General features: G+C 40.5%; 1 protein-coding gene across 2 annotated transcripts in view; it reads left to right on the top strand.

Annotated features, from left to right (window-relative positions):
- Positions 1–2,312: 2,312 nt before the first annotated feature.
- Positions 2,313–15,000, top strand: part of LOC143293627 (cytochrome P450 20A1-like) — a 34,641-nt gene continuing 21,953 nt past the window's right edge. The window contains exons 1-2 of one of the 2 annotated variants that reach the window (XM_076604714.1): positions 2,313–3,089; positions 14,125–14,174. In XM_076604714.1, the coding sequence (XP_076460829.1) occupies positions 3,006–3,089; positions 14,125–14,174 (134 nt within the window). In that variant the 5' untranslated portion in view covers positions 2,313–3,005. Of the gene's footprint in view, positions 3,090–14,124; positions 14,175–14,493; positions 14,620–15,000 lie in introns of those variants that run through there. The other variant, XM_076604715.1, reaches the window with a different exon arrangement.

Below are 15,000 nucleotides of genomic sequence, written 5' to 3'. Positions count from 1 at the left end.
AATAATGTTTATTCATTCATTCTTTCTTTTTTTTTTCTTTCTTTCTTTCATCCATTTGTTTGTTCAGTTTGTTCACTTGTGTGTGTTTGTTTATTCATCATTTTTAGGCCCAACGCTCGGCTTATATCAGAGACTGACATAGGGTATATATGTTATCATATGGTATCCCACACGGGGACTAGCCCTTGGCCCTATTCTGTTTATTTAAAATGCTACCCCACTGTCTGATGTAATAAACAGTCACTATGTCTCGCACGAGAGCTTCGCTGACGCCGACACCGTCAACTATCAATCGGCTTCCATTGCTGAAACTCTTAAACTGATGACACACATCAGTGCAAAGGTATATAACAGACTCGGGGTCTTGGATTACCTTCAACAAACTGCAGCCAAATGGTGAGAAGACTGAAATGCTGCTTGCTTGCCCCAAGAAATATATGAAACTACCCGTCTCTCCCTCATTCTATTCCGGTAAACAACACTGTCTCCGTCCTAATCATTGCCGCGTCGCCTCGGTGTCAGTCTTGACCACAGTCTGTCATTTCAGCAACATAATTCAAACAGTCATTTGCAAATAGCTTATCTTGAGTTGCGGAGAATTAGTTCTATTCGCCTTTACCTGTCCATCAGTGGAAGCAACCAGAACATTAGTCTATTCTTTTGTTGTTGTTGTTTTTTCATGATTGATTACTGCAACTCTGTACTTGCCGCCATTCCAAAATTCTTCACTTGTTAAACTTAAAGGAGTTTAGAACAGTGCTGCTCGATTTTATTTTCAGACGATCCAAATTTGAACACCTCTCTTCCACTCCGGCTCTTCACTGGCTACCAGTTTAAACTGAAAAGAATTGAATGCAAGCTTTCTTCTCTGATGTCTACTGCCCTCTCAAGCTCTGCTGCTCGCTACCTCTCTGACCCCCTTGGAGCCGGTGAACATTCGAACTTCACACATTCAGTTCGTTCTGCCTTTTTAGTGCTGCCGGGTCTTGGTATGATCTGGTTTTAAATGCATGCTTTATTGTGGTGTATTGAGGGGGTACGAGGCGGGGAGCGGGTAACTTGACGAAATATAAAGCGCTTTGAGCAATATTTCTAGAGAAACGCGCTATGTAACTGTCCTTTGTTATCCGATTATTATTATTATTATTGACATAAGCTTACAGTTTGGCCAACAGCAAAGTGGGAGCTTTGTGACTGGCTTCTCTGCTGCAATGGAAATTCATTTTCAACTTAGTCTTTTGTGAAGGACTAGCTGTGACTTTCAAACTGCAGGGGGCAAGATTTGCACTAGGTCTTCAGCCTTGTGGGCTAGTGGGCTAGTGGGCCTTTGGGAATCATCCGCAAACGTCCACTGTCCGAAAGCTCTTTTGGCCGAGAGACAGGGGTTGTAACTTAATCGGGCAAGACACAGGGTCGAACTATGATCAAATTCTAGCCCAGATAGTCGGGACAGCAGATGTTCTGATGTTTTGGTGGTCATGTAGTTGGACAGGACAATCATGCATAATTAATTAATTAATTGATTAATTAATTAATCAATCAGTTAGTCTATCTATCTATCTATCTATCTATCTATCTATCTATCTATCTATCTATCTATCTATCTATCTATCTATTAACTGCTTTGTGATGAGTGGGTTTAGCATTTTGTCAGCGTGCATACCAATAGTCGAATGTGTTTCAGTCTGAATGGAATGTGCGCAGTCAGTGGTTTGGCGGCGCATTCTTGCGCGACTTTGTGTTGTGTTGTGGTGTGTGTGTCAGTGTGTGTGTGTGTGTGTGTGTGTGTGTGTGTGTGTGTGTGTGTGTGTGTGTGTGTGTGCGTGTGTCTGTGTGTGAAATATGTGTGTTGTGCAAGGACTATCACGAGTGAGCCAGTGAACAACACCACACAAATTTCCTTCCGCTTTTTTAACATTGGCGTAACAAGACATTTTTGTTTTTGTTTTTTGTTAGCTTGCTTTGTCTGTTTATTCGGTGAACCACGAAATGAGTGAGTCAGTGATTCCACACAATTTTCTCTTGTACCAAATAACAACTGTTGCGCATGTTGACTGGACGGAGGAGGGGGATGCCGGGCTCGTATAAGGAGGGAGGGGGGTTGCGAGGGAGTGGTAAAGCGGAGGCCAAGACGTCTTGCGGCTTATTAATTATGTTGGTTTTGCTCAATCAAACAACAACAACAACCCCAAAACAAACACTTGAAAAAAAGAAGAAAAAAAGGTGCTTTAAGTTTCGGGTGCGTATGCTTTCGTAGAAAAAAAATGAGGTCTATTCACGTGCCTGTGAGTATTAAATTTGGAGGAGGAGATCACGGACAGTTGAATTGCTCGGTGGAGAAGGTAGAGGACAGTGTTTCTCTAACGCGGAGTGGTCAAAAGAATTACAAGCGATGCATGGCAGTTTGCATATAATTTGACATTTCCTTGCACTTGTGAAGTGAGATATACATATATCTCATCGAGTGTGTCATCCGTTTTATGAGTGAATTATTTTCAACAGCGTTGCTGCGGTACTATTTCTCCGTCGACACGCTTTGGTGGTTTTCTTCTTCCATTTGACGCCCAGGGTCAAATCGTTGGCCATTTTCTCAGGAGAAAAGGAGAAAAACTGACTTAACCTTCTGTCATTTACAGAGTGCATATAATTTAAGGCCGTATCAGCTGTGCCGTGTTACTTCTGATCGAAAATTACCACCACCACAACAAAAGTGTCTACAAAAGCTTGTTCCAAGCTGTATATAACTGAAAGGCAAGTCACGTCACACACACACACACACACACACACGTGCGTGCAGTACAGTGACAGCCAGAAGCCTGCCTCATACCTTGCCAGCACAAACTGCCGATAAAGACAGGTGTCTGATTGGCAGAATTGTGAGCTGGCGCCGTTCCACAGCGACACGTCAGTTCCTTCCACGCCCCGTCCTTCCGTCCTCGCAACTCCAGAACTTTACACCGCCGCGACAACAGCAGTAGCTCGGCAGTGTCGCGGCAGTCGGCATCATGAGTTGGCTGGCGGTGGCCTTGGGCGTGGGCATCGCCGTAGCATTCATCTCGTTGGTGTTTCTCATCCTCTGGCTCTTTCCAGTGAGTACTGACACACTTGCATTGTTTGCTTTCCTGCGTCTGACGCTCATGTTTATGCCCATTGTTTTGTTTGTTTGTTGTTGATTTGTTGTTGTTGTTTGTTACCGAGATAATAGATTAAGTTTCTGGCTCCTTAAGAGAACCTGCTTCATAAAATGGGGGCGGAAATCGTACTTTCATATATTAAGAATTAAAATTACATTGTTTTTATTATTAAATAAAAAAACACACACCTGGTAGCATGCTTTTGTTTCTTAATTGTTTCTTTAAAAACCAAATAGAATAGTGTATGTTATAGTTTTACAGTTCATATGTCATAGAGCGATTGACATCGAATGGTAGAATAGATGCTTGCAAAAAACAAACTCAGAATGATTTCAAAGCTCTGTTTCTCTCTGTCTCTGTCTCTGTCTCTGTCTGCCTGTCTGTCTGTCTCTCTCTCTCTCTCTCTCTCTCTCTCTCTCTCTCTCTGTGTGTGCAGAAAGTGGGCAGTATGTGTCACAAACACTTCATCATCATCATCTTCTTCTTTTTTTTCTCTCAGGCATCTGCTTGGCAGATGTGGTGTAGCGTATATGGATTTGTCCGAACGCAGTGACGCTTCCTTGAGCGACTGATACTGAAACTGATTCTGTGTGTGTGTGTGTGTGTGTGTGTGTGTGTGTGTGTGTGTGTGTGTGTGTGTGCATGGTAATGAGGGTTCACAGGAATGAAAATGTGATGTTGAAATGGGTTTCATAACAACACCTAGCTTTGTTCTTTTTCGATTTTCTCGGTTGGCAGTTCTCACATCTGGACAGAAACATCAGCCTGGCGTTCAGTCTTTCGTGCTATAAATTTAGGCAAGGTTCTCACAATACAATCCAACTTTTAATAGCTGCATTTCTTTATCAGTTCCACCTTGCAGCAAGAGTGGTGAGGTTCTCGCTAATGAAGGCGAGTTACCATTCAGAGCAACATTGCAATGAGGCAAAGATGAATTCTTTTTCTGTGGGGGGTGCGAGGGGGGGGGGGGGGGGGGGGGAGGGGGGCGCAGGGGTTGTGGGGGGCATGTATTTCATGCCCTCGCCACTTGCACGCGAGCAAGCTCATGAACACACACACACACACACACACACACATACTGAATTCCTTGTCAAATTTGCATACAATTTGAGTCTAAGCTCAGAGGAAGAAGGCGGGGGGTCGGGGGTGGAGGGGGGGAGGAGGCAAGGGTACAAGGGGGTTTGTCAATGCCAAGTTGCATGTAAAAAAAACCATGGGCGATCGTGCATATAAAGTGCGGGCAAGGTGATATTGTGTTGGGACAAATGTCATGTCACCTTTCTTGTCCTTGCCCCTATTCAAGCAAAATGTCGGTGACGCACGTATCATTTACATGAGAGGTGGGATTGTATTTACCGTGAGAAAATAAGGGGAAAAAAAAGATACTTCGTACACAAGATTTAGGAAAGAATTTTCCATTGCATGTGAGGTGTGTTGCGGCACGTATTGTCGTCCCTGCATGGATTGTCGCCGGCGACAATACCTGCAGCCCTCACTGCATATTGTCGCCCTAAGGTTTTTGTCCAGTCCTGAAGATATTCTTGTAAAAAAAAAAAAAAGATATATATATATATATATATATGTGTGTGTGTGTGTGTGTGTGTGTGTTCGGTGGGGGATGGGTGTGTGGTACGGTGTGTGTGTGTGTGTGTGTGTGTGTGTGTGTGTTGCATCTCTTCCAGCCACAAGGCAATCTTGGCATCCCCTTCATGCTAGCAACACCTGTCCCAGATTCTAAAACAGATGGCTTCCTTCCTCCTAATATACTCACGTTTCATTTTCAGAAATAAGAGAACTATAAGATAATAATAATAATAATAATAATAATAATGATAATAATAACTAAATAAATAAATAATACCACCTGAAATGTGTCAGTATATTTTGTGCAAATGATGGCATAAAAACATGACAACATGCACTTGTTTTCCACCCAACATCATGCTGTTCCATGAAAATATGCTGAGCCGATCGTGGACAGCATCTCTTTGTCGATACACGAAAAGGTAGCCATTCACACCATTTCTTGGGTTACGACAGAGCATTCACAGTTTAAACTCCGTTGCATCAGTTTGGGTGGGTTGCAGGAGCGAACATGACAGCGCTGAGTTTGCTTATCGGTAAGAATGTTCCCAACTCCACGGTGAACTCCATACACTTAGCGCTGCAAAGATTGCCCCGTGCAGTTAACTCGGCCTTGGATCCTAAAGCGAAAGGGACTAAGAACATTTATTTGTTTGGTATATTTGTTACTAAAGCTTAAAGCAAACAGAAGGAAAAAACAACAATATTTTTCATGCATTGCCTCATTGGCATCAAGTTCTTAGTGTCATCCTTCGAGGACGGACAACTTTGGCATGTCATTGGATATATCTTTCTCCTGCTGAGGGTAAGAGCACCATTGAATCCTGAAAACGGTGTGTTTCTAGGTCACTTGTTTTGGACGGTGTATTACTGTGATTAACTGATATCTGATGGATCTGCAGGGGATGAATCTGCACAGGTGTACACGTACGCAGACAAGTCTCTCAGCGGTCTGGACTGATCCATATATGTGCAACACCATATCTCTGTTTTAAATATAAAGGGAACAGATGCCAGATCTTTGCATAAACACAATGTGCTGATCAAGCCTTAAGTTCTCTCCCACTGAGAGAAATCAAAGAGACCCCATTTGCTTTCTTTAAAGGATTAATTCGAATCCTCCTTTCAACCCCAAACCTTTGCTGTTTTTTTTGTTTTGTTTTTTTTTTTTTTCGTTTTTTTCTTTGTTTTTTTTCTTTTCATATATATATATATATATATATATATATATATATATATATATATATATTCTTTTCTCTGATGTAAAATATTTTTGTAAAGTCATACACAATGTGGTCTTGTTGTCATTAATTTTACCTGCTTTTGTTTTTCTCCGTTATCATGTTGTTCTCTGTCTGTCTTTCTCTTTTTCTCTTTTTCTGTATATACAGTGTGTATTTATAAGCTTCAAAGAGAGATGAGTTCCAGATTAATGTAGACAGTTGTGATAGTGTGTGTGTGTGTGTGTGTGTGTGTGTGTGTGTGTGTGTGTGCGTGCGTGCGTGCATGCGTGTGGAAACAAAGAAAAACAATGTTGAAGTCGAGGGAAACAAGTGCAGGTAACGTCATTTTAGATCGACTTTACATCACTGTTGTTGTTTTTTCCCCCCACTTATATCATACAGTAAAAAAAGTATCTTTAAAATGCTGGGATTGGTGGTGGAAACTTTCAGAGAGAGCAAACCACAACAATTTGAATTCTACCAGGGACAGCCAACTGTGGTCTGTATGACGCTGTCGGTCGGACATCTGCTTAGCAGATGTGATGTAGCGTATATGGATTTGTCCGAATGCATTGACGCCTCCTTGAGTAACTGAACTGAACTGAACAACAGCAGCAGCAACAACAACAAAAGCAAAAGCAAAGAACACCACCACCAAAAAAGCATTTGTCAAGCAACTAACAGTAACAGACAGATAGATTGATCAGTACATTACAGTTTTGATGGGAATTTTGTTTTGGGGAGTTCAGTGTTTAGCTTAAAGTAACACTCATGAATTTTTGTGGTTGCAGGAAGAACAGAAAAAGATGTCGAGGGCAGTTACTCAGTGATTGGTTGAATTGTTCAATCAATCGCTTTCATGAATATGCATGTTCTCAAACGGCATAAACTGATAGACATATTTCTTGTAACAGCATTTGGCATCCACCAACAGCACATCCTCGTCTCATTTATTGCCATATTATTGTCAAAGATGGGCCAAAATTGTCATTGTCATTCCTTTGTTTTGTTCATTAAGGTGGTGGCAGTAGAAGTAGTGACGATTATCACTCATGATAATGGAAGTGCTAGAGATAGTGTTGCAAATCTACTGAGTATCTTTAACATGTTTGCTAATCTCATAGAAAAAAACCCCATTCATTGTTCTTGTTTTTATTGTGATTGTTGTTGCTGTCACTCCAGTACTGTTCCTTTTATTGTCGCTGCTATTGGTAGTGCTGCTATTGTTCTTTCCTCTTTGTTCTATTTTTCTGCCATACTCCTCTCTCTACCCCCACACCCTTAAAATTAAATCCTCCCTCGTCATCCGCTGAATAATTATAGGGAGGGTGTGCAGGCCCGCTTTTGTCGGATTTTCGTCGGGGTTCCCGGTTAATTTTTCGCGAGAATTGCATGTGCATGCGCATCTCCATTTTTTTTTTTTTTTTTTTTTTTTTACAGGTCACCGAATGGCTAAAATTTCGTCGTGGAAATCGCTGTTCTGACGAAAGGATTTTGAACATTTTCGATGACTATTTTTGCAGGTTTAGAAGATATATTTGGTTTTGTTACTACACCCATTTAACCATCCATGTTCACTTCGAGCGTGTTACTTGTCATGTATCTGCTATTGCGTATTCGAACCGATCCATTTATAAACTCTGTCGAAAAGTTGTCCGAACAAAAGCAGTGCAAACTCAGAGAAGCCAGTTACGGTGTTAGGCTGACCATGTCGTCATATGACCCACATCTCGCTCTGCGAGCGACGAAAATTCCACCACGAAAGCGGGCTCTACACCCTCCCTATCTCTCTCTTTTTCTGTTAAGGAATGAGGAGACATTGGGGTCAATGGAGGGGTGAAACTGATAATGTCAAGGCCATTTTTTCTTGAATTTCTCCATGTACAAGCTTTCTGGTGCGCGCGCGCGTGTGTGTGTGTGAATGAGGAACATATACCATAGATTCTAATGAGCCTTGGTCACCAGTCAGTTGGTCTGTTGGTTGCTTGCTTAAATCAACATGTTTCGAAAATTTCTTGGCTAGTGTTGAGGGTCTGAATCATGTATACCGGAGCGAAAACACCTGGTATGAATTATTGATGTCGTCTTCTTATTTTGAAGGTTAGAAATGTTCAAGATTAGACACATACAAGCACCATTTTGCATTTGAGTATTATTTAGTAGAATAGAATGTGTCTTTGTTACAAGGTGTACCAGGGTCACAAGGAAATTTTAGGGCAATAGTAAATCAAGGGTGCAAGCATGAATCGGAAATCACACAAACACAGATAGAGTAGGATTTTTCATACATATACATATAAGAGCATGTACATGTGCATACTCATACACATACACCCCCTGCCAAACACACACGCACATACACACACACACACACTCTCTCTCTCAGAGCACATTAACAGGTGTGCTCATTCATTATGGAAATATTTTAAAACATCTTGTTTTATTGTGTTGTATAACTCTATTGTCACAACGGATTTCTCTGTGTGAAATCTCTGTGAGTTGCTCTTACCAAAGAGAGCACGTCACTACAGTGAGAGTGTCAGCCGTAAAAAAAAGAAAAAAATAAAGAACAGAAGAAAAAAAAATCTGGTGTCTGCATTTGCATTTGTTTTCCTATCGAACTGAATTTTTCTAAAGAATTTTGCCAGGGACAATTCTTTTGTTGCCATGGGTTCTTTTACATACGCAAAGTGCATGCTACACACTAGACCTCAGTTCATCACCTCGTCCAAATGACTAACATCCAAACCATCACTGAAGGTCTAGTAGAGGGGGAGAAAATACTGGCGACTGTGGGGTTTGAAACAGTGCGCTCAGATATTTTCGCTTCATAGGCGGACGCGTTGCCTGCAGGTCAATGCTCCATTATCATTACATGGAAATATGGATTTCAAAGCATCTTGGATTTGTTCCCTGAGATACTTACTCCAGCTGTCAACCATCGCCCCAAAATGGAGGAGGCGTCTGAGAACCAATACCACTGCCTCTGAAGACATCAGTCAATTGTTTTATGTGTCTGTATTAATTCAACGTTCTTGCATGTTATTTTGGGAATTAACATTGTATTTATTGATATTCAGAATATAAAAAAATCAAAAATATAGGAGGGAAAATCGACAGCAGAAACAATATTAGGTTGCAAAGAGAGAGAGAGAACGGATTGAATTGAACTGAATAGATTTTATTTTCTGGGGGTGACAGTGTAAGCAAGACAATGCTTTGCTTTTTTCATCCAGCCCTCGAAAAGAAAAGAAAACCCAAAATTACGTTAATAAAGCTTGCATATTGCAAATCACAATTACACGAATAATAATTTGACACTTACAACACCACATTGCTGTAGAGAAGGAGAGGAGAGAGAACTGAAGAGAGAAGGAGGGGGTTTGTTGTGTGAATAATTATGAAAAAAAATGCTTGTAAAAGTTTTTTAAAACACCTGTTTAACCCCTTGAGTGCCACAAGGTATGATTTTGTTCATCAGCAGCCACCTTAGAGGTTGCAAACTCTGCTGCATTGGAGGGTGAGGGTGGGGGTACCATTTTTTATGTAATTTTTGTGTATATGCAACTGTTTTTTTTGGGTTTTTTTAATCCCTTCATTCAGGTATCCACATTTCATCTCCAGGAATGATGCATGGTGAGGGTGAGGGTGGGGTCATGCAAAGGAAAATGAGTCAGTCAGTTTCAAACTTTTTTTTCCTTTTCCCTGTTGGCAGTGACTGTCACAGCTGGAACAGTTCACGTTTTCAGGAAAAACAATGTTATGTCTCCCGACTCTGCCAGACACAAACAAAATATCAAGGGTAGTAACAGCAATAATAGCATCAATAATGATAATGATATCAATAATGCATCTACATCCTTGACATAGGGATCCAGACCACTAACAGCTCAAACTAAAAGGGAGGAAATGGTAACAGACTTTATCTCTTGTTTATGGTCATTAGAGTCAAATAATACTGTACATCATGAGGTTTAAAAAAAATGTTCATATCTGCAAAATATCTGAAAAAGATATCTGTTCATCTGGATAGTCTGGTCAGACACACTATTCAAATGGACAGAAAAAATATCAATAATTCACTGACAGTTTGTGACAGGCACTTACAAAACAACTTCAAACTTTTTAGTCATTGCTCCAGACACACTTTTACACCTTATTCATCAGATAAAATTTGCATATGATCCTGGCTCGGTTTGTTCGTAATAGTAATAGTTACAAATGATAAGATTCCTCGTTCTGTTCATAGTCATTGGTAAGTGATACAGTGTGACCCATTCACGGCGGTCTTTGATCCATATCCAGGATGATGGTAAAGCACCCAAACCAGTTAGACGGAGGACAGAGCTAACTCTGTGCAGCTATCAGGTCAGCTGTATGTCTCAGGCGAGTTTCATTGTATTTCTGTAGTGTACTTTACATGTCAAGTGTCTTCATTGTGACTTGTCAAATTGCCCAGTGATGTCGGACTGTAAAATGTATAATATCTTTTATGGTTAGGAAATTGATGGCTTTTTTTTTTTTTTTTAAACTTTCTTGCAAGTGGCATTACAGGTTGTATGTGCATGTGAAGTGTGAAAAAAGTGTGTGTGTGTGTGTGTGTGTGTGTGTGTGTGTGTGTGTGTGTGTGTGTGTGTGCACATTCCATGTGAAACACTTAATTCTTGGAAAAAATGAAAATTCAAAAGATATGGCAATTTTGGTTGTTTAGATTATAGAAATACGCTACTTGTTTTGTATCATTCCCCCTGAAAGGGTAAATAATTCTTACACCAATTCATCATTCATCTGTTTATGTATAACCGATTTTGGACTGGATTTCCTTAAAAAATGAAATATGTTTGATATCACCAGTGTCACAACCTAATAATTTCCATTTGCCGTATGTTGGTGTTGTTATCCTCAAGTGTAATTTTATCATTTGTGACCCTGAACCTTTCTTCTGGAGTAATGTTTTCTTGTTTTGTTTTTTGTTCTTGAAAAAAAAAACCCATTTGATTCCCTCATTGTGGAACCGCTACTCCCACAGCTCCGAGGATGTGTAGAAGATCAGGAAAGAGAGGAAAGGTACAAACAGGTGGTAACACTCAGGAGATGTCTCAGATATAGAAGAGAGGTGAGGAGTGCAAGATGTGTATGTCTGTGTCACAAACTGCTGAGAGTTATGAGAACTGGTGCCGTCCTGGTTTTCTATGTGCTGTTCTGTACATGTTTCCTGTATAAAGAATTCATTGTTCCCCTTTGTCATCATCAGTCAGTGGATGGACGGAATTAGATGTAATGACACCAGCTCTGTTTTATCTCTCACCCGAACTGTGATTTTTGTTTCTGAAGATGGAATGTTTTGATTAGTTTTGTAATTCAGTGCTGTTTAAGAAAAAAAAGTTTAAATAATTTCAATTTCGTATTCAATAATAATAATGGTAATAATAAAACTGTAAAGAAATAAGAATGTACATTCATATCATGCAACATAATTTTAACTGTTGCAGTTGCTCTGATTATTTGTGACATCGGGGATGGTTGACAGTGTGGCTAGTAATTTTCCGTTCAGTTGGAGCTTCTTTCTCTTTTCACTTTTTTCACCATCATTACCTCACATTGCACACAGTTCTGCTTGTGTGGATGGTTTGTGTTTTTGTGCCTCAGTGGATGTGTCTTCTCTACTTTTCAGATGGAGTGTTGACCTTACTGTTTAGAACTCGTTAAGTACACTATTGCTCTTTTTTTAAATAAAGAAATTGAAATTCCCCAGCGCTGCATACACATATATTTATATGTAAATGTGGATATATACACATTTTATTCATATAGCACCAAACGAACGAACTAACTAGATAGACAGATAACTAGCTAGCTTGATAGTGAGATAGATAGATATGATGTTGTGATTACCTTTCACACTCTGTGCACCAGCTGCTGTTGCTTTCGTTTGAAACAGTATCAAGGTTTCCTTTCATAAGTCTCTTGGAGTTGAAGTCACTGCTCTGCTGTTATCGTACTTCTTTCAACTTTTCTGTTTGCATCAAAGCATAAATTGTTGTCATCTTTCCCACTGTTTTTTTCTGCACAAGCATTATTTTCTACCTGCAGGTGTGTGTGTGTGTGTGTGTGTGTGTGTGTGTGTGTGTGTGTGTGCTGGAAACACTTTGAATGCAAGGTGAGCCCTTGCCTCATGGTGTTTAGTCTGCTGGCCGTTTGCTTTGTTCACTTACTTTTTATGTCTAAGTTAGTCAGCTTGTTAAAGTGTGTGTGTGTGTGTGTGTGTGTGTGGGTGGGTGGGTGGGTGTCTGTATGTCTTTCTGTGTCTGTGCCTATCGTGTTTATCTTTTACGTCTGTCTCTCTATTTCCAATTGATCGTTTTGTTATTCTGTCTGAATTTAAACACCGTTTACCAGTAGTATCAAAGACTCTGAATTACATGTGCATATGTTAAAAACATTGCTAGAATCATCATCCTTCTCAAATATCATAATGATAGTAAGATTTATTTTCCGTTTTTGCAGGATGCTGCAAACACATGTGTCCATGCAAATGCATACATAGTTAGTGCATCTGTGCATACTTGGTATGATTTTTCCTTTCTGCCTCTCTGTAGACTCACTTAATTTGCCCAAAGGATGGGTTAGAATAACTTTTCAGATTTGCAGCACTTGTGCTCATATCAGGTTGTTATCATTTCAAATGACAAAAGATTGAGCAGTAGTGGAATAGACCGTGTTACAGCAGTAAACATGTGTTAATCTTCCATTATTATTACCTTGTGCCTACTGTTCATAAGATGATGATGTGAACGATGATGATATATGGCATATACAACCAACAAGCAGAAAGTTTGACCAGGAAAAACAAGGAATGACAAGGACTACCCAGAGCTTTCACCCAAAGGCAAGAGCATTCAGGGCTCAAATGAAAAAAAACACAACTTCAGTGATGCATCTTTAAGAATGCTGTTTATCTTTTGCGACCAACACCACAGGTGTTTGCATCTCCCAGAAATGAAGCACTGAGTTCAAGCCTGTTTCTGCCGTATATGAAACCTTTGACACGATTTTAATTCGTTCTCATCTGTCATCATGAAGTGATTGCCTCTACTTCTGTGGTCTTTCCTGGTGTGCTTTTGTGATATCGCTTTCAGTGTTCCATCTATTCCATGATTTTCGTGAGCCATAGATTTTTAATTAACCCCTTGACTGCCATGCCTGTAGAATTCACAGCTTCAGTGACATCACGTGTGACATCATCAAAAGAAGGGAAATAACTCTGGAAGGGTTTAAATTCATACATACGATATAAAATTATATCAGTTTTACATATCCAGACCATTACCAAGTTTTGGGCTTACTGTTCTGGATATTGATTTATTACTTTAAACACAACTTTCTGCTTTTTTCCTCTTGTTTGTGCCTGGCAGTCAAGGAGTTAAGTGCTGGCGCTCATGGTGTGGTGTTTGAGGACTTTTAACTCAGTCTGGATTCACGTGGACCAAGTGAATGACAGGTTACAACTACTTATGTTTTAAGGAAGCTGATGGTGATTATTATTTTTTAAAATTAATTTCGCCATTGGAGATCTAAAGTGCCTTTACTTTTCATTTATATCAGTTGGGGTTTTTAATGATTGAGTCCAGCATTTTGTGTAAATTTGATTTCATTCATATATGATAAATTGTTATGAAAGTTTTTTGACAACTCCATTAGTGAGAAACTCATTGACACATACAACACACACACACACACACACACACACACACACACACACACATATATATATATATATATATATATATATTCACTGAGGTTCACATGCATCTACATACTCCTCAACATGCTGCTCCTTCCCCTTCAAACTACTTCCCTCACCCCCCCCCCGCCCCCTCACCGCAGCCCTCCCTCCCCCCTCCAACACCACCACCAACCTCTTGTATTTCTTGCCCCCTCCCTATTCAATGCAATTTCAAGTCGAAAGACACGGAATTGAAGGCTGTTGTATAGCGCATGCTGTGCCGACTGAAGCAAATCATTATGCATACTTTTGATAAGAATTGAAAGCGGTGTTACAAAAAACTGCCCCAGCGTGACACGATGATGTAACCATATCCTGTCATCTGTTAGTTCCTGACCCTGACTTGACCTGACCCTGATCTTGACCTGACTATCGTATGTGTGTGTGTGTGTTTCAGAATGAAACTCCCAGGTCCACGGTGCCTGGCATGGAACCACCTGGTGATCAGTGAGTTTCTGTGTGTGTGCATGACTGTCTGTCAGTCTGTCTGTCTGCATGTCTGTTTGCCTGTCTGTCTGTGTTGCAAACTTTGTGTCCGGATATGGAGCTCTTCAACCCTTTTCAAAGCAGGTTGTGTTATGAAGCAGTGACAAAACACGTTTGGGTGGGGACGGGCAGGGATTAAGCATTCAGTGTTGGCCAAGTTCCCGTACCTCTTTTGTCCCCCCCGTCCCCGCCCCCCACCTCCTCCGCCCAACCACTCATTTCTCTCTTTCTCCTCAGGCACACACACGCACACACCGACACACCCACACATCGGGTGAGAATGTCAGCAGAACAACAGCTACGAAAAACACGAGGTTGCACACTTCTCTCCTGTTTACATTGAAAGAATCAGTGAAGCAAAACCCAGGAGGTGGACTGCCACTCAACAGCCTGTTACGTTAGACAGGTAGACGAAAGATTCACATTTGTGTGGCTATTTCTATCCGTTCTCTTTGGCAAAATTTCTCATCTGATTGCAAACAGGTTTGGTGATGATTCAAATCAAAACTGTTTTTTTTTTCCCATTGTGACATAATTCATACAGGATTTCAAAAGGTAGCAAAATATATGTGAAATAAATGGCTGTTTGGGATAATATTTTCATCAAAGGTAGAGTGTTTTGGGCATGTAGAACTGCATGCGTGTGCCTGTGTCAATACACAGGCAATAGAGAAAGAGAGGGTGAGAGGGGACTGATGTGATTGTGTGAACACATGAGAGAGAAAAAGAGGGGGGAGGGGAAGATGGCAAGAGGAGGGGTGAAATAAAATGAGTGTTTTCGCAGGAT

This window comes from Babylonia areolata, chromosome 19, assembly GCF_041734735.1.
Source record: "Babylonia areolata isolate BAREFJ2019XMU chromosome 19, ASM4173473v1, whole genome shotgun sequence".
NCBI classification, from domain to species: Eukaryota; Metazoa; Mollusca; class Gastropoda; order Neogastropoda; family Buccinidae; genus Babylonia; species Babylonia areolata.
This window is presented reverse-complemented; position numbering and strand designations above follow the sequence as displayed.